At 41.8% G+C, this 21,056-nt stretch overlaps 2 protein-coding genes across 10 annotated transcripts in view; both read left to right on the plus strand.

Moving 5' to 3' along the window:
- Ptprm (protein tyrosine phosphatase receptor type M) overlaps positions 1-21,056 on the plus strand; it is a 674,808-nt gene that overhangs the window by 352,691 nt on the left and 301,061 nt on the right. The gene's annotated exons all lie outside the window — the stretch shown is intronic.
- Positions 15,517-18,725, plus strand: LOC132647959 (cytochrome c oxidase subunit 7B, mitochondrial-like). The gene is given in 2 exon segments (XM_060367855.1): positions 15,517-18,187; positions 18,190-18,725. Coding segments are annotated over 2 exon segments (270 nt in total). The 5' UTR covers positions 15,517-18,009; the 3' UTR covers positions 18,282-18,725.

Genomic DNA, 21,056 nt, shown 5'->3' on the forward strand with positions numbered 1-21,056 from the left:
TGTACCGTGGTGATAACGTTGTGTGAAGAAAGAATGGCTCCACCCTTCTGGGCATTTGTTCATCAGGTGCTTCCAGCATGTCCTGATGGGCTGATGCTTTTCACGCTTGCTGCTCACAGGGCCCTGAGAGCTCATCTCTGCTCCCGCTTCTCAGGTCTGACTGGGTTTCACACAGATCTCATTCTGATGAGTTCACTGGCTGCAGAGATCATCTCCTTTCAGCAAATCCATGTGAGCACTGGAGGCTTCAGGGACTGGCCAGTTACAGTGAAAAAGGGGCTTCATGTTGCTTGGTGGCCACAAAATGAGGAATGCAGTGCAGACCGCATGGACTCCATCCTCTCCCGCACCCAGTCCACCTCCACAGAAGGCTAGAAATGGCTGCTCAGTGTTTCTCTTAGGGAGAGCATAGGCTAATGCTCTCTAGCATTCACATTGTCACCCTCTCATTTAAAGTTATTTTATGTTTTGTTCTATCTACCAGTCTACCTACCTACAAACCAAATATGTCTGATTCTGTGTCTTTAATGGTACTGAGAATCAAACCCAGAACTTCATTTTATAGACATTTATACTCAATCAGAATATGAAGCCCAGTTCAAACCCAATGAAGAGAAATTCCCTCTGTCTTTGAACTTTGAATAACTCTTTAGGATGAGAATCCCTGGCAAAATAGGCTCTCCAGTCAACAGCCTGGGTATTTTGGTTGGGATGTCACTTAGTAGGGACAGTTTTGAAATTAATTTAAAGAAAAAAAAAAAAAGCTTTCCAAGAGATCAGTGTCAAAATCTTTAAATTTTAAAATTATAGAGAAAAAATATTTTTATGTATTTTCCTAAACCTTTAAATAGTATTATTACTCTTCAAAATAAGTATAGAATTCAGCATTTGTCATTTTTATAGTACTTTAAAATGGGAACTTTATAATGGCGAATGCCATGTCACCTCCTCACATAATCACAAAATAAACATAATTTTAATTGCTTAGACATAGAGAAAATTAGGTTTGCCAGAATTAATCTTTGAGTGATTCTAAATTAATAGAAAATCTTATGGTAGATGATATCTCAAATACCGTCCAATAACATACGATAGTACTTAAGAAGCTTTCTAAGAAGCATAGTCCTTGGTGTAGACACCGTAGTTAGAGTGGACTTCAAGAGTAGAGGACCCAGTCCTGAGAGGTTGTAAGAAAAGGTACAGAGGGTGGGAGCTGAATATGGGTAGATGCTAAGAGCCGGAGCTTCCAGTCCTCAGCTAGGCAGATGGCTACATGTTTGTTCTTCCTTTCCTGGAAACATTTTAATTACTTCACCTGAAAAAAAAAATAACGAAAGTAGTGGAAGACCAGCCATTTCTAATACAGACACATTCTTTTCTTTTGTTTGTATGTTTTTTATTTATTACAATTGATTTATCTTGTATCCCAGCTATAGCCCCCTCCCTCATCCTCTTCCAAACCAGCCCTCCCTCCCCTCTTCTCCTCCCATGCTCCTCCCCAGTCCACTGATAGGGGAGGTCCTCCTCCCCTTCCATCTGACCCTAGCCTATCAGATCTCATCAGGACTGGCTGCACATTCTTGCTGGTGCATCCAAAGGAACTGAGGTTTGCAGGCAGATCAGCATAGGGCCAAACAGAAACTGTGCATGTGGTCATGAAAGCTGGGGGCCAAGGCAGTTGAACACAGGGTCTTAGAAAATAAAAATAAAATAACCAGTATAGTGCCATTTGGTCACTAGTAGTCCAGGGCTCATTTTCAGAAGAACCTCCACACCTCTGCCGATAACCTGAGAATGTCGGCAGCCTTCACCCAGAGCTTAGTGTGGGCTCTGAGTCAGGATTCTGACCAGGTTTTGCTTCCTTTAGCTCCAGACGTTGGTGGCCACTGTGAAAGGAGAGACTTGCTGGCCTCCTCTGTTTGTCTCTGTGATTCTGTACGAGCTAAAGGGTCTGATACCGTTGGAACATACACTGACAGCTCAGGTTTTATGTTGCTGTGTTCCTCTATACATTAAACAGCTCTGCATGCAGCCTGCTGATAGAGATTTCTTAGTTGAAGTATCACCATGTTTTTAATCGTGGTAGATCAAGATTTGTTTTTCTGTAGGGCATAGATTTATTGTTTCATATGATTTATATTTTATTTTTGAAAATATGTGGACACATAATTAGGTCCATATTAATCACTTTTCTTTTCTACTAAAACAGAATACTTGAAGTAATTAACTTGTGGAGAGAAAGGGTTTCTTTCTGTCCATACTTTCAGAGGGCCCATCGCTGCGACTTGTGTGGTTACCTCAGGGCAAGCAGAAAGCTGAAAGGGAGAGGGAAAGGGGCCAGTGTTGCCCGTGACTCCAGTGATTAATACCTCCCACCACGTCTCACTTCTTAGAGCTTGTACACAGCTGGGAATGCTGCACTTACTTCCAGCACTCAACAGGCAGAGGCAGGCAGGTTCTCTGCATTCCAGGCCAGCCTTACCTACATAGTGAGACCCTATACAACAACAACAACAATAATAATAATAGTAATAATAATAATAATAAAGATTGCACCAACCCTAGCAGTGCTATAAACTGGAGTCCAGACTTTCATCCCCGAATCTTTGGAGGACTACCATCCAAACCAAAGCAACCCCTATAGTTGTAGAGGAAACATGTGCCTTGAGTCATGCTTTGAGGTTGGGCAGTTGTGCCCCTAGGAGTAGGTAGCTGAGGAGACAGACTGGCGGCATCCTCTTTTTAAGGCCCCTTGTGCTTTGCCTGGGTCCATGGCCTGTGTAGTTGAAGATCCTGAGCTGTTCACCAGACACTCCTGGTGGAACCCTGAGACAGAGCTGGGCTGTCTGCTTTGAGGAGCTCACGGCCTTAGGATAGATGGACAGAGGCATGGTAAGATGCCGTGTAGAAAGCACTTATTTCGTAAGTGTCACTATAAACCATCTGACTTGAGAGGAGGCAGGGTTTGAGCATTGAAACACCGGAAGAACAGTCTCCTTGCCCAATCTTGGAGGGTCACTAAAATTGTACCTAATAAAGAGAAAAAGAAAGAAAGAAAGAAAGAAAGAAAGAAAGAAAGAAAGAAAGAAAGAAAGAAAGAAACCAAACAAACAAACAAAAAAGAACTATTACAGGCTGTAGGAGAGACATCCTCAAAGTCAGTGAGGGGCTCTAGGCCAAATTTGTGTGTTTTCTGACACTATTTTTAGTTTTTTCCAAGGAACAGTATAACATGACTTTTTGGCCAAGATCCCAGTAAAATAGTAGCCTGATTACTGTTAATATGATGGAAGTGGGAAAAACCTGTGAGAAGCACTTTGCCTAGAAATTGTTCTGTGACTATAGAAGGAGGGAGCAGCCCTCTGAGCCAGCCCGAGTCGACTCAAACTGCCTGATGGCTGTTTGTCAGCTTCCCCTCCTTGTCACGGAGCATTAGAATTGTCCTCTGGCCGAAGGAGACATCTGTTCCTGATAGGTAGGCAATAAAACATTTATCAGGATGACATCATGACTTGTAAGAATCCTTCAAGGAAAGTATAATAATCCACAATCGTAGAGGACCACCTCCCGGAAGAGGTGGGGAATACCGAATAGCACACATTGGCAGGGAAATTAATTTTCCTTTCTCATGTAAAATTGTTGTGGCATGTTAAAAATAATTTATGTAATTATAGAAAGGAAATTGGATTTGTTTCAGCCTTTATAGATGAGTGTGTGGTCTTGAGATTGGCTATATACTGAACATTATCCTTGCAACTGAGTGATGATTCTGAATAGTAGAGTTGACATTTAGTTTCATTAAAGATTAATAGTAGCCCAGTCTCATGAGTGGCCAAGATTTAGAGGCTGGGGCTGTGGATTATGTATTAGGTGGCAAGGCTTCGAGCCCTAACTGCCACTCATTTGCTGACATTTGTACTCACCAGTGCTCATGTTAATTTTTCCATCCATGGTAGCAAAGATAATAACATCCCAAATGGCTCTGCTCAGGTAATTGGTGAAGATTAATAAGATCATATTTATGAGAGGCTTTGAGATTCTTAAAATAGCACAGAGTAACACTAGGGCCTTCTACAGCACCCATCACATTCTTCTTTGTGTTTCTCGTGGGTCTCACTGGAATGCTGACCCCTTTGTAAAGGTGGTTGACGACTGCTCTGTTTCGCTTCTCTGTTAGTGTGATAAGACAATGAACAAAAGCAGCTTGGGGAAAGAAGTGATTTATTTGGCTTCCACGTTCTATCCACCATTACAAGGAGCCAGGGTCAGAACTCAAGACAGGAACCCAGAGGCAGAAACTAAGCAGAGGACTGCTTAGTGGTTTATTCCTTCTGGCTTATGCTTATGCTCAACCAGCTTTTTTATGCAACCCAGGACCACCTGCCCAAAGATAACAACACCCAGGATACTATGCCCTCCTGCATCAATTAGCCATCAAGAAAATGCCCCGCAGACATGCCCCCAGGCCAATTTGATGGAGGCAATGCAACTGAGGATCCTTCTCCCCAGATGTGCTGAGTTGATGACCAGGGTTAGCAAAGTGTGCTAGCCTTGTCACTTATTGTTTCTGTAACTGTGAATGTACTATCTGTCTGAATCTGTTATGTACAAGAACAGGCAATGTACATAACTCTGACCTCTGAGACTTTTTTGATGTGTAGATCCTGGCATGAGTTGGTCATACTTTTCCTCTAGGTCATGATTTCTGGTAATTTCCCTATTTGCTCTAGTCCTTAGGTAATATGCTTAAAGTGTGCAACTGTGGAAAATAACCTTTATCTCTGCTCTTGTTTCAGAAATAAGCAAGGGTGATTGGAGGCCAGGCTTTACTTGGATAGCTCAGACTTCAAGTTCATCACACATAAAAATGTTGACCTGTAGTTCTCATGCATTAACCTTGATTCTTACTTAAAAGCTGGCAGTTCAGATGGTGCTATTTTCTCCCTGTAATCTAGGGTAACAAGAATTGATTGACATATAAAAAGTTTCATGCAGTCGAAAGCCTGATCACAAATTTTAATATCTACGAGTCACTTATAATTAGCTGTTGGCAGTAATCCCAAGTAGCTATTTTTTAATAAACTCTGTATGACAAACAGTATCAGAAGGTTCTGTGCCAATTCCTCCAGTTCTGAGTAAATCTATACTCCTGCCCATCCTTCATGCATATAGCAGAAGTTAAGAGGCATCCTTGCTTCTTTGTCAAAATGATGACTTATTTCACTTGAATCACATTTGGGATGGAGTTGAATGTTTTAAGGCCAGATTTTGTTCCAATATTGTTATAAGTTGGGCATCTGAGTGCCTGGGGGAGAAAAATTGTCTCAGTCTTGGGAAGATTCGAAAGCTAAGCTGTAGGCAAAACCTACCTTCTTCAGTGTTCCATGACTTTTTCCTCATGAGATTTTCTACTGAGGTGGAAATACTTTGCAAAAGATTGATGCTCATATGTGATGGTGTATGCCTGTAATCCCAGCAAAATATTATTGCAAGGAGCAAACAAAGGAAACCTCTCAAATAAAGCAAAATCATGTCTAAACACACAACTGTTTTAAAGTGTGGCACATTCCTGGCGTAAGGCTGTGGTGTCTGCTTCATCAACAAAAGACTTCTTGGTCTCATAGTACGTATCTGTTACATTAGTGGCTCAGTGAAGGCATATGTATGTTGACTTGCGCAATATCATTTTAGCATTTTTCTCCCATCTTTCTTTGGTGGTTTTGTTTGTTGCAAGTGTTTGAAGAAAACAGAAGCGACAATCACCTGGGATATAACATGTCTCACGTATTATCCTGTGCCCCCGAGACAACGTGGAATCTGAGTGTGTTCTCTGAAACACCACTGGGAGCAATTCTCTACAGGTCTATTATTCATAAATTTCAAACACTTAGGACTTTCGGGAACTTCCCAGCACTGGTCTGTTACAGTCCACAGAGGCCTTTGTTTCTGCAAAAACAAACAAACAAACAAAATGAGACCTGGTTTTATCCAGGGAAGCTTAGAGGACTGGCGTCTGGGATAGTAACTAGAAACACACGTGTTAGAGGGCCTCTGAGATACGCTGTAAAATGTTGGGGCCCCCAGAGCGACAACATCCAGTGACTGCCCTTCCACAGGTGCACTTGGAAAGCTGTGCTGTGAAATACTCAGTGAGGGCCCACGAGATGTCCCAGCAGGAAAAGGTGTTTTCTGCGTGAGCCTGGCAACCCAAGGTTTATCCCAACAAGGTGGAAGGGCTTTGCTGACTCCATTAAGTTGTCCTTGGACAGACACAAGCATGCCATGCTCCAATACCACACCATGCACAAATGGGTGTGTTTGTGTATTCATACACAGTAATAAATACACAAGTGCATAAGAAATTAGCTAATGAATTCACATAAAGTGAGTCTGTCCTGGGTGTTAGCATTTGGTGGCAGCTTCAAGCTGTCCAGCTGGAGCTCTCTGACATTACTTAAACTTCTTTCACTCTTTCTTGCACTCTGGATGCTGTCTTCATTTTAGTGGTTCTCTCCCCATTGGTTCCTGAGGGCAGGGGAGTTAAAAGATTGTCCACATGGGAAAAGCTCAGGAGACCTCTACCCTACACAACCTTAGGCGACTAAGGGGTGCTGATGATGGGACCTGCTGACACTGTACCATTAAAACTCAGGTATCTGAGTGACACGTGCTCTGCCTTTTTGTTCATATTTGACTGCGAGTCATAGGGATAGTTTAAAGCTAACATGGGAATGTTTAAGTTTGTATGTATAACTTTACATAGGAATCGCATCTCAATGACTTATTACTCACTTGATCTTCAAAGTTCATTGCTGCCAACTGGTATTCAGATAGGTAATTGTAGAGCATCCAACTTTTCCTAGAATCGAACTAAGTGATATGAGATTATTCTTTTGGAAAGAAAGAAAGAGAGTGAGAGAAAGGAAGGAAGGAAGGAAGGAAGGAAGGAAGGAAGGAAGGAAGGAAGGAGAACAACAAAATAAAGTTGTGCATCTGAGTGCATGGGAACAAAAAATTGTCTAGGTCTTGTGAATATTCAAAAGTTAAGTAGTGGGCAAAACCTACCCATTGTGATATAAATATTTCAAACACATTTGAATATATTTGAATATTCTTTGTTATTGCTTGAGAATTTCAGAGTATGTTTTCATCAAGTCCATTCCCATTCCTCCCCTCTAGTCTTCCCCTACCACTCTTTCTTTTTAATACTCTTTTGTTCTCAAGGCATCAGCTTAGTGATGCTGGACTGTGCCTTAGTGTAGGGCCATCTGCTGTATGTAGCCTTTCTGGAGGCAATCTTGAAGAAAGATGTCTCTCCTTTTCCTAGCTATCATCAAGCACCAATAAGCCTCAACTAGGAACCATTTTCCTCCTCTCTGCTGCTGTTTGTTCTTTGATTTTGTGTATGCTGTCATAACCACTGTAGGTTCATAAATGCTACTGCTGCCCTGTGTGTCCATAAAGTGCTGTTTCACTGTGGTCCTCCACTACCTCTGGCTCTTACAGTATTTCTGCTCTGTCCTCCACAATCTTCCTTGAGCAATGGTGTATGTTTTAGATGTCCCAATGTCTCTTCTCTGCATGCTGACCAGTTGTGATTTTCTGTGTTAATGATCATCTACTACAAAAACACCAGGGCCGAGAGAGGCATTCACCTCTTATTTAACAATAAGCCAATAGGAATTGTCTTAGTACTATATTCACTTAGCAGAATAATAGTATTAAATTCTTCCCCAGGGCCTGTGATATAGCTAGCCATGGCCTCTTGGCTCCATTAATGATGCTAGGCATCAGTTCCATCTTGTGGAGTGGTCCTTAAATCTAATCAAAAGGTGGTTGCTCCCATAACATTAATGCCACTATAGTATCAGTGTTCAAATATGGATAAAGTAACTTCTAGCACCATGAAAGCTAGCCAATGAAGATGAAGTTTCCAGGTTGGTACCAGGTTGATTTCCCAGGTTTTATGACTCAGGTTGTAGTGTCTTCAGCAATAGGGTTTTACCATCAAGTTCTGGGTGGTAACTAAGAGCAATGGCAATAATTTATAATGATCAAGAGTCTATGAGGCCCTACTGGCCAGAGACTCCAAACGAGGTACAGAATTCTGTAAATTTTTTTAAATAAAAAAAAATAAGTATTGGACAATTTTTGATGAATTCATTATTTTTAATCAGAGAAAGGACTTTTTGATTATAGAATCCAACTAAAATCAAACATTTTAAAAATGACTAGGAATAATGCGCCATGTGGATAATTAATAAGCTATATTATCAGACTACATAGATACATAATTCCTTTATACAGACTGTTTTCTGGTTTTGAGTTTATCCTGTCTTAAATGAAATCCTTTTTCTAATCTCTAATTTCAGTGTAGAGATGCCGAAGTGACTGACATGACTTATCTGTGCCATTGGCCATGAGTTGATGTATGCTTTCCACTGACACCGGAGTCCCTAAGGTGGACACATGTGGACAAGACCCTTACAGGCCTTAGGCACCCCTGGCTTGGTGTGTGGGTTATGAAGGCAGAAGTAAATGTTTTCATACCTGTGTGCAGATGAACTCCTTACTTTGGTTTGGTTTCCTCTATTCATAGCGCCTGTCTCTTTTAGTGAGTTTATTTGATTTGAATCTCGTTAGTTGATTTTCCCTGGGGCAACTGGTAAACAGCCAGCTTGCTGGCAGCCTCATTATCTTGTTGACGTCTAACCATTAGTATCTGTGCAGCCAAATGGACTGCTTGTAGTTTGGGATGTCATTTTTATTGCCACATGGCTGTGGGTTGTTTTTCTTTGGGGTGGGGGTTGGGGGGCAAGGAGGTCTTTTGAGAATACCATGGGAGCTTCATGGCTTGTCAGTAAAGCTGTTGAGTAATTTGCCAGCCAAAGTGGTAGAATGGCTTCATGATAATGGTGGCAATGACAACATCCTTGGCAGACCACAGAAAGAGGTATTCGGCCTAGACTAACCTATTGTACTTCAAAGCCTCAAGCTCACATTTTGCTAAATCATTCTCTTCCCTGAGACTCTACCTCCAAATCTAGCCTGTGCCTCATTTCAAATGTTAGAACTGGAACTTTCTAGCCTAGGAGTTTTAATAGATAAAAACAATGAGCGATGGTGCTCTTTTATACTAGGCAAACTTTTTATGGAACATAATTCAAAGCATATAATTTTTATGATAAAATTTGGGATCTTCTGAAAAATTTCATGGTTGCAGTAGGTTGCTTAAAATAGCGTGTCAGGCTTCTTTGTTCTCTCGAGTCTGCTGCCAGTATGACTTTTGCTAAAATGTTTGAAAAGAGCTGACTTAAGTGACCTTAAGTTCCGAGGACAAGAAAAGCTGATTATCTCGGTCCTGAAAACATCGGAACTGGCTGTCACTCTTCCTGCCTTTCATTGAAACATAAAGGTCATGCCTGGAAGAACAAGGAAGAGCTGCTTCCTCTGGTCACGCTGGAAAGCCTGTCTGACCTGGTACCTTGAGAGGATTCGTTTTGGGTTTATCATGTCTTCTTTGTATGGCATCTTGTACAGGGTAAATACCTTCAAGGAAGGCATTCACTTGCTGCTTCTATTCCATAAAATATAGAATAATCTGCAATGGTAAAATGCAGGTTCAGATTACTTCGGTAGTTGGCATCTGATCAGGGAAAGAAATGTATTTGCTATACTTTGGTACAGGATAGAGAGATGGTTGGGTAGTTAAGAGCACTGGCTGCTCTTCCGGAAGACCCAGGTTCGGTACCCAGCACCCCCATGGAGGCTCACAGCTGTCTGTAATTCTAGTTTCAGGGTGTCCAGTGCCGCCTTCTGGCCTCCATGGGCACCAGACCCTTATATGGTTCACAGTCATAATTGCAGGCAAAATGCCCATACATATAGCATAAAAATAACTTATAAAAGTGTATCTTGGTAAACTGTACTGAGGTATATAACCCAAGGCCACAGGTTTTACATGGCGAGAGAACAAAGTGACCTGAGCTGTTCCAGGTAAGGATCTAATGAGGGAAGGAAAGAGAAGGGTGTGGCTTTGAAGTCAGCAATAGTCCAGAGCTTTTATCTCTGGGTCTGGTTACAGGCTACTCAGACCTTTGGTATAGTCTTTCCGGTCCAGTCCCTGGGAATCTCATTAAGGCCTAAAGCACAAATAAACAGCTGCAGGAGAGAAAGTGTGACAGAGCTAAGGGGAGAGATAGGCGAGGTCAGTGACTGACTGCAGTGACCTAGCACAGCGTCCCCAGTCACAGAGTTAGCTCATCAGTGGGAAGACATGGGCAGGTACTCACATCCAGGAGACGAAACAGTCACACACATTCAACATTTCACAGAGACACTGTGAGGCGCCTATGCAGGGTTCTCCCAGCAGAGTGCGCTCTCAGTTCCAAGTGTTTGGGAAGTCAGTGGCCTAAGAATAGTCTAACCATGAAGGGGAAAAGGAGAAAGGGGGAACAGATGATATCAAATACCAGCTTCCTTATCCATTTCCTTAAATGTGTTCAGGGCCATAAATCCTCCGAGGTAGATGAGAAATTCTAAGAGGAATTAAAATGGAGCTCTTGAGTTCAGTACTAGACAGCAACCTGGTAATGCAGTTGCCCCTTGGTGTTCTCTGGAGGTGGATTCCGGGTTCCCTCGTGGCCACCAGAATCTGAAGATGGGTAAAGCTGTGACACCAGAGGGTGCAGTGCTCACATCAGGCCTGCACACGTCCTCCCTCATACGTTAAGACAGCTACAGATGCACTTAGAGCCCGTCATCCAAAGGGGCCCCGTTAAAATAGCTGGGACACTATACCGCCCAGGGAAGGGTGGCTTGAGAATGGTGTTTGCAAGCTCTCCACAGACGCGGGCTTCCCCCAGTTACTTTCAGTCCAATAATGGTGGATTCTAAGGACATGCACTGACTAAACTTTAATAGTGAAAAGTGAAAGGGGGGGTTAAAAAATCACGTTAAACTAAGAACTCAAGACAAATGCAGTGAGAAGCAGTGCTTGTTATAAGAAATCCTGTCTTTTCAGAGCCTAAGTGCTCTAATTTTATCTCCACTGCTGGGATAGAAACACTTGGACTAAAACTTAAGAAGGAGAGAATTTCTTCAGTTTGTACTTCCAGGTCACCATTGAGGGAAGTTGGGTCAGAAACTTGAGCAAGAACCAAAGCAAAACACCAGTAAAGCTGCTTACTGGCCGCTCTCTGGCCGACGCTCAGGCACCTTTCTTGCACAGCACAGGCTAGCCTGCCTAGAGGTGGTTCTGTTCGCAGCGGTCTGCACCCTCCCACACCCCACGCAATCCCTCACAGACATGGCCACAGAAAAGTCTGAGCAGGCAATTTTTAATTGAGGTTCCCTCTTTGCAAGTGACTCTGTGGTGTCAAGGGGACGATAAAGGCTAGCCAGCGCAGCCCACTCTTGTCATGCTGGTGCACAAATATTACAGCTTCAAAACAGATGAAATTATTCCCCAGACAGTTTAAATCTGAGATTGATGAAATCTGAGGACCAGAACTCAATCGATGTTTAATACAAAGAAAAGAGGGGGAGATGTTTAAATAACACACATAGTACTAAGCATCAGAAGACCAGTACAGAGAACAATGATGTCCCTTGTGTGCTATAGCACTGCTCCAATGTTTGGTTGTTTACATGTCTCTAAATAGTGCTGTGCTTAAAATAAGTCAAAGCATATCGATTTAAAAACTTGCCTCATTGGCTTCAGTCTGTACTATGGGGTGCTAACTTCTGGGGGTGATTATCATACTCACAACTGAACTATTTCACTTATCAGAGATTTTTTTTAAATACAGGTACAAGAAAATCCAGATTATTAACCCCCATTGATCAAAAATGGATATTCATTGGATTCCATGTATACTCTGCTGTATCAAATATATGAGATAAAAGTACATTTTCCTGAGTTGGCAATGCTTATTTCCTTGTCATAAAACAAAATGTGCTTTTAACAAAGCACATAAAATACTGCTAAAGCTAATTAAATCTTGATATATCCATTTAAAGATTAGTCATTTCGAATTTGAGTGATATGAAATCCAATCTTTTTATCATCTTGAATAAATAAGCTAGAGGAGGAATTATTTTATATTCTCAATTGCATTCAATTTCTACCAAGAGAGGAGGCCTGATAATTAGTCCTTTTTTATTCTAATCTAGAATGAGGGATGTACCCATTAAGAAAACAGGAGCCTTTGAAGCTTTGGCATAGGAAAGTTATTAGGGTGTCACAGTCCTCAGGGATTTATTTTGTATGAAAATGTGTGCAGCAGTAAGATAATAACATTCTAAGTCATCCTGAGATCTCTGTTTAATAGATCAGATTCTGCCTATTTCTGCAAATGCCCTTTGCCAAATCCCTATGTATATAAGAATACCTGGTTACCCATCACACTTTAAGGAGACTTCCTATGTAGAACAGAATTTTTAGGTGAAAGATTTTGAAGCAGGAAGAAGCTGAGCCTCTGAAAATTTAACTTCACTGGGAGAGCATCATTTTAAAATTCATATTGAAGATAAAATAGGTGAAAGAGGAATGAATAGGTTTCCTATAGCTTTAGGAAAATAATTGGTTAGACATGGTGATGAGCCTTGTACATTTTCAAATTGCAAATAGAAAACTATAGTTTATATCCTCATATTGGGCTGCGACTTCATGCCCACCTCTCCTTCTCCAAGCTGAGGTTCGGCCTGGCTTCAGCTTGTTCAAGAGATTGCTGCCACAATCTCTTTAACTACCCAGTTGTATCTAGAAAACACCATTTCCTTGTAGTCATCAGTTGCCTCTGGCTCTTACATACTTCTACCTTCTCTTCTGGCATGGTCCCTGAGCCCTCGGAGGAGGTGATAAAGATGCCCACGTAGGGCTGAACATTCAGAAGTCTGGTTCTCTGCTCCCTGACCAGTTCTGGGTCTGTGTACTAATTACCATCTACTGAAAAAAAAAGAAGTTTCTCTTCTGAAAGTTAAGAGCGCTGATCGATGGATATAAGTCAATAGGAGCCTGTTTGGTACTGTGAATTCTGTCCATTTATCAGAATAATTGGAATTCTTTGCTAGGGCTTATGACATTTCAAGCCACAGGTTCCTAATAGGACCCTTTTCTTTTTAAGATTTATTTATTTATTATTTATACAGTGTTCTGCCTACACACCAGTAGAGGGCACCAGATCTCACTATAAATGGTTATGAGCCACCATGTGGTTGCTAGGAATTGAACTCAGGACCTTTGGAAGAACAACCAGTGTTCTTAACCTCTGAGCCATCTCTCTAGCCCTAGATCTTGTTTCTTAAGACCATGTACTTGTTAGGAATTTGACTCTGTCCTTGGAAAATGTTGAGTCATTTATATGATCTTTAGAAACTTGAAGAGCTCTCTGCTTTTTATTTCTGATTTTGAAGTAAGTTGCAGTCTGTGCAGCTTGTTTGTTAGCAAATACTTTAGTTGACCCATAGTGATCAGTCTCTTAAATCTTCGCCCACTTGAAGATCAGTGACAGAACCTACTGGAAATTAAGGCTGTAAAATTTCAGGAGGGAATTTGGTGTTCCTGCAATCAATACTTTGCAGATAGCACTAACAGTTATTTTTTCCCCATGAAATATGCTGGCTAGTAGGTGGAAAATCAATGCCCGGGAATGAAAAACAGGTGTCAAGTTTGATAGCGACATCATGCATTTGATGATTGGAGGCCAGAGGGTCCTGTCAGCAAGCAGCGGGAACTCTGTCAGGTGTAATATTTGGGGAATTAATGAAAATGCCAGAAACAAAGCAGTTCAGACAGCAAGCTCATTTTGGGGAGAGTGAAAAACAAACTCGGGGCAAAATGGCTCCTTCCTCTTGCCTCACGAGTGAATGGCTTGCAGGAGGACCACATGCAGACACTGTCCCCTGTCCTGGGGAGTGGGGAGAAGGCCTAGACCACCGGTGAGGGGGTAGCTGCACTCCTTTGCTTACAGGGACTCCACCAAGGCTCTGGCAGCAAGATGAGGATGGGTAGAGTGGTACAATGAAGCTGTGACTCAAACTGAAAAGCATGAGCAAAGATATGTGTACGCTTTGCAAAGCACTTAAGAGGAATAAAACATCCATCTGTGTTTTAAAGTGAAAAATGGATTCCCAGTCGGTCTGTATTATTGGGGAACTGATTTCCCATTCAAGAAGTTAGAAGAGGAAAAGTAAGTGTAATAATGAGGAAGACCAACAGAAAAAGTCATGGTGTTCTCTTCCGGAAGAAGCCACTAGAAATCAATTAGGACTATTAGGAAGGCCCGCGGACATGCGTAGATACAAACTAAAATATTTTAAAGTGACACAGGTACAGTCACTCTGCTTGGTTTGTATGGATTCCAATTTATCATTCCATTGGCTATCTGCTGTCTAAACACAGGCCAGGCCACCCACATTTGTGCCTCATTCTCCTCATCTGTATTGTAAGTGTGCAAAGCCACTTGTAAAAGTACCAGCCACATGGCTGAGCACACTGTAGGTGCCCGGCCTAACTGTTGCTATTCCTGGCTTCACTGTAACTTCATCTAAAATAAAGAAAAGTCCATTCCCGATATATACAATAACACCATTAGGATTGCACAGGTTTTTGACAAGACGTCACGAGGAGTGGCACAACAAACGATGGCAGTCTTCACAGTTTGAAGAGGTCGGTTCTCCCAGTCATCGTGTGTAGATGTAAAAGAATTTACATTAAAGTGTCAACAAGGGCCAAATGTTTTGGACTACATTCGAAGGTTATAATATTGTAAAACCAATTTAGAAGTCGAAACAAAAGCATTCAGAAGAGAGTGTTCATTCCCGACCATGTATTTCAGCATGTCATGTAGTTACTCCATTAAAGAAGCGGTTCATTGTATGTAAATTAAAAGTGCAACAGTAAGTAGTATTTCAAATCTAGGCGTACAAAAATGTATTCCTTAATAAGTGGCTTGAGAGGAGTAAAATTGTCACTTGGCAAGAATGTAGATAGATCTTCACTTTCCTTATGGGGGCATGTGTGTGTGATAGATTGGGGAGAGGCAGGGAAATGCCCCAGTCGTTATAACACTTGCTGCTCGATCATGAGGACGTGAGGACAGGAGTTTTGTTCTCGGCAGCTATGCAGATGGCTCACAGCATCTGTAAGTTCTTCTCCATGGAACTCAGTCCTGTCCCCTAGGATCCATGGGTGCTCCCACATACATGTGCACACACACACACACACACACACACAATTATCTATCATTGTGTGTTTATGCAACGGGATGCCATTTTCTCACAACCCAGTGACCAGAAGTCTGAAATCAAGACATCAGCAGGGCTGTGCTCTCTTCAGAGACAGAGACCCGTAGGGGAGAATTTTATCCTTCACCTTTAAGTTTTGTCTAAGGCTGTCGGCACTGCATGGCTTGAAACATGATTCGAATCTCCACTTCTGTCTTCACATGCCCCTTTTCTCATTTGTACTTCAAATCTCCTCTGTACATTCTATAAAGGCAGAGATTACTGGATTTAGCAGATGCTCATATAATCTAAGGTGATCTCTTTAGATTTTTAAGTTAATTACATATGTGAATCCTGTTCTTCTAAATCCCACCACTGTTACCAGTCTGGCATACAGACATCTTTGGGTATCAACCAACTAATCCACAGAGCCCACAAACTAGCCCCCAAGGCATCATGGTCATTCTATAAGGCAAAGTACCTTTGCCCTAAGAGAACATTCCTGGTAGCCTCAGCCCATTATCAACTTCTGCCCTATTCCTGGTCACAAGATGTGGAGTTAAGCTGGTCGTTCACCAACGAGCCTGTGGCTTACATAACAGTATGGTATTATTCAGTGACAGAAATGCAAGACATCTTAATTTCTTCGGTTTTTGCCATCAAGAATACAGCAGAAGCTCAGGGTTTTAAGGGAGGAAAGCCAGTACAGAAACAGCAAGGGCGACATTGCTTCACTCACCTGTTGCAGCCAAAACCATGATTTCACAGAAGTATGTGTTAGATGAGTCATCGCTAGATGCTGGAGGTGGTACAAAGTTAGATAATCCTCATCGTAGCCTTGAACCACACTGTGTGTGTGCATGTGTATGCATGTGTGTACGTGTGTGTGTGTGTGTGTGTGTGTGTGTGTGTGTGTTTATGAGAAATTCCTGAAGAGCTTTAACTGAGGTGTCCATGGGGAGTGATCCATTCTGAAAGGCTGCACCATCCCATGGCTTAGGACAGAGACAGAAGGAAAAAAAAAGGAAAGAGAGAATGCCAACTCAGTGCTGACATCTCCTATTCTCTGCTTCCCAGTCAACAGTTACATTATTCGGGATTCTCCAGACAAACAGGGCAGATAGAAAGAAGAGATATTAAATGAATATTTATTAGATTGGCTTCTGTGATACAGTCCACATGAGGCCAAATGCCTCTATAGTCTGTCTGATGCTTAAAGCCTGCTCGAGGATTCATGGAGAACCACCCTCAAAGAAGCAGGATGGTAGTGATGTCAACAAAGAAAGGTAGCAGTAGGCACAGCAAGGCACCAACAGGGTGGAAGAACTTGCTAGCACACTGTGAAGACAAGCAGACGAAATCAAAGGTTCCTTCTACCTCCTTTTATCTAGGTTGCCCCTGGAGAATACCAAAACATATTTAGAGAGGGTCTCTGTGGGAGTCTTTGCTAACACCATAGCCAGTCAAGTGTCAAGGCAAGAACAAAATTCATTTCAACACGACTTGGTAGCTGGTGTTGGTTCAAAACTTGAGAGTCTGACACTGGTTAGTTTATTTCAGGCATATATAAGCACGGTATAATTTTATCTGCTGATAATTACCTCAGCCCCATGTGTATATAATAAAGCTCAAGACATGATTCCATGAAACTCTTATAAAGTTCTAGTAACGTTTTCCGTAAAGATAAATTAACCGGGAAAGCAGACTCAAGGTGACCAATGCTCCTGGTAAAGGTCTCAGGGAGGAGAAAGCCATTGATTGACTGAGACAAACCTAACAATCTGTGGGAGCCTGGTGGTCTGGCCACACTGATAGTGCAGAGGCCACCAGGCTAAGAACCACATCCATTCCCAGCCTTTCAGGTCGAAAAAAGGTTACACATCGCTCACTGTGGAAGAGATGCCCCTATGTGTTCAACATTCTTGGTTCTCATGATGTTTCTCTGCGGTCGCAAGCATCTGTATGCCTACTACAGGCCTTGCCCTAACTCATAACCTAATGAAGAAAATCCCTCCAAGTGACCCCGGCAGCTTGCTTCAAGCTGTGTCCAGTTGCAGACACGTTGACAACTGGGATTAACTGCCACAGCCATGAACTGCATGAAGCCCTCTAAACATCAGAAGCAGAACCACCATGCCCATCAACAACTCCTGGGGAGAAGCCAAGGGATGAATGTGCCAAAGACCTAGCTGACATTGTTGGCATTACACACAGCTCTGCCGGGCAAGCTCTTGCTTCCTGAGCTCATTGACCAAGAGACCATAGGCTGAATCCTCCAAAACAGTGAACCCAGAGAATTCCTCCTTAGTTTGCTTTTGTCAGGAATTTGGCTCGAGTTAAACATTAGTTCTTAGGGGTTACAACACAGTAAGATGTACAGGGTTTACAGCTTTTTATATATCTTACAGAGAGCTAGAAGAGAGGGAGTCAGGGCTCTTGATGTAAAGATAATAAACAATTAAGAACATAAAAATTCCAGTTACCCTAGTATAATCCAAATTATCATGCTGGATGTTGTAATATGTGAGGTATCATTTAAAGAATTTTAAAACTTATAAGCAGGAAAGTTAAAGATATCTACAAATAATTAGATGTTTTTTAATGGAATTCTCCTCCGAGGGACATTTACTTTATTTTCTCTAAACAGAAGCACCAGAAAAAAATAGCATTAGAAATAAGAGCACATGAGTCACAATCTGGGATAAACAGTGAAATATCAAAAAATGAAAACTTGATGGAAATGAGGTTACCAGCAGGGGTAGCTGGGGCGAATTTGCACCAATGGAGCTGCTGTGGTCACTACAGTTCTATCTTCTCCGTGAAGTTGCCCTTGGCCAAAAAAATGCACGCAGCCATCTCCCAGTTCAAAACAGTCAGCAAGTGGTGGCAAGGCGGAGCCACCAGAAGCAGACACCTGATTCCCACAACAAATATGGAAATGCTATATTAGCTGGTGGAGCTATGTTTCTACATGGGCATAAACAGCCATTGGAGTAGAATGGAACCTGCCCCCTGTTGGCAGAGTCACCCGAAAGGGGTGGAGAGATCGGTAGTCATGCCAGCTGGTACAATGATCAAGGAAATGTTTCAAAACCAACTTACAAGTCATGCCAAGTCAAAGAATCATAAATCCATTAAAATATAGCATATTGAAAAAATAAAGCATCTTTGAAATCTTCAAGGAAACAGAAAATGAAATACCTAGTGGAGTGAATTATTCAACTGCTACTGAAATATTGCTAAAAATAGGAGGAGGTTGTCTGGCCATATTGTACTAAAGTTTGCATTAAGCAGTGGGCTTTAAGCCCTTGTGAAGATGAACAAGGGTAGTCCTTAACACATGTCAAGATGCCTCCAGCAGAATAAAAACTACTTGTTGTTGCCTTGGAGGAAAAGTGCATTGATTTCATGAGGCTGTAGTCAAGCAATAAGGAAGAAGAATATTCCAAATCCTAGATTTTAGCAAACAGAAATGGGCTGCCTGAGGTTATAGAACCTTCTAGAGACTTTTAAGGGTTGGGTAAGTTGTGCTAAGTTTTCCATAATTCCTTTTTATTTAACATTAAACAGAGGCAATCTAAGATTTTGCGCTCGTGTTAAGATTTTTGTTTGTCTGTTTGGGTTTTTGTTATTGTTTTGATTTTTCTGTTTTTATTGTTTTTTCATTCAGGATGGGAAGATAGGCTTGGAAGCAAAGTTACAAAGAAAAGGCAAATGGGAAGTATTGATAGACTTTGCAATTGTAAGCCCATCAAATGTGGCCTCTGTGCACAGACTCGCCTGTCAGACATGTTCGTAATAGCAGCTAGGCCTCCTCTTAGGCACCGTCAGAGCTTCACTCACTTCTTCCACTGGGCTCCAGAGCCTGGGAGGACTGTCTTTGCTACCTGAGTAAACTTAATGAACACTAAGTATGCTAGATTGAATAGATATTACTCTATTATATGGGTAGTTTAAAGATAATGTTATCTACAGTATTATAATTCTGAGTTTCAGAAATGGTGCCTTTGCTGGCTAGGACTTGTGCTTAAAGAATAGACTGTACTTTAAAGAACTCAGAACATGACCTCCTGGATTTATGAAAATATTCTGCCATTAAAAGAGTGAGACTTGGGACTGGAGGGATGGTGCTGCGGTTAAGAGCATTTGTTGCTCTTGCAGGGGAGTCGGATTTGTTCCCAACACCCACACAGACATTCCTAGCTCAAGCTCCGGGGGATCTTCTGGCCCGCCTCTTCAGGCATCAGGCATGTGCATGGTACCCACACAAACATGTAGGCAAAACATTCTTACATATAAAAGTAAAATGAATTTTTAAAAGAACAAAAATTTCAGCCAAAAAAAAAAAAAGAATAATCCGGACAAATATGGAAGTTCTGTGTAAGTGTTCCATGATGTTAAATAAAACATCTGGATGAGAGAGAGCGCCTGTTCTTCGGGATTTTCTTCTTAGAATACAGACTGTTAGGGTCCGCGTGCCTCTTATTCTGGCAGCTCTGTGTGCTCGCCCGTCCGATAGCTTCATTAGCTGGAATTATCACATCTTATCTCATATACTTCATAGGAAATCTGTTTCTTACATCTTGACTAATTTTCCCAGGTCTCAGAGATGTACTTATTAAGAAAAATATTTCATGCCTTAGATAATGGCTTCTTTAGATGTTTGAAAAGTTCCCTCTTTGCTTTTCAGTCTTGATTTTACTATTTAATTTCTGAACCAGCAAATGTCATATTTTTTTTTAATACTGATCCAACATCTGAAGTTTGAGAAACCTTAAATTTAGTTAAATGCAATTATTGAAAAATACCCATTTCCCTTGAGGTACTCACTTTGAGAAATAAATTAAATGTGTATGTATATGAGTATGAATATATGTAAATGTATGTGAATAAAATGGTTAGTATTCCACCCTTGGCATGGTTTCGTTAATCTTTTAAGCTCCGAATTTCTGGTTACCCTGACTTTTCACACCCAACTCACATTTGTGACACCAGTGTTTGGTGTGTTAGTTGGCCGTCCGTTTGTGAGAAAAAGAACACCCGAGAAAATAACTAGAAAGAGAAGGGGATGTTGGCCCGTTGTTTCAGAAGTTTCTGCCCATGTTTGCTTGGCTCTGTTGCTTTCAGCCCGTGACACACTGCAATGACCCAGCTTCCTCCTGATAGGTCCCACCACCTCCCAACTGTGTCTGTGCCCTAAGGGCTAAGTTTTGAGGCCTTTGGAGGATGTCCTAGATCAAGCCTTTAGCAGTTTCCTTAAGGCAGTGCTAAAACATTCTTTGGGGACGGGGTTGTAATTGCAGCATGTGTTCTCCTCTGGGGCAGAAGTAAGAGGGAGGTTGGGGAGGCGAGAATCAGGTTGCCGTGCTCACTCTGCTTCTCTGCTAATTCTTTCTTTCCTCCTCTTTCTGCATCTTCATCAGACCTTCCTCATGGTTCCCCTTTGGGAATCATTTACTCAGAATGGCTGCCGAAAGCTCCAAGCTGCCGCTTTTGATATTTACATTTGGTTGGGATTCATGCTTCGTTGTCCACTGGACTTTGATACTGCTTCCAGGCTGCAGCTGGGGTGTGTTTAGACTCACTTTTGAGACAGAGCACATCACTGTGATTAGAGAATGAAGTCAGTTGTCACACTAATCAGGTTTCCTTTGGGTTCAGCAGGAAGCAAGCCTCTGACAGGATAGGAAGAAACAAAGACCCACATGGCTTTAAAAATAGATCTCAGCTTTGTGGAAGTTGGTCTTCAGTTACTGCCTTGAGGTTTTAGCAGTCATCCATATTTTCAATCATATTATAAATTGCAATAACATGACATTTTCAGTAGC

This window comes from Meriones unguiculatus, chromosome 15 (assembly GCF_030254825.1).
Source record: "Meriones unguiculatus strain TT.TT164.6M chromosome 15, Bangor_MerUng_6.1, whole genome shotgun sequence".
Taxonomy (NCBI): domain Eukaryota; kingdom Metazoa; phylum Chordata; class Mammalia; order Rodentia; family Muridae; genus Meriones; species Meriones unguiculatus.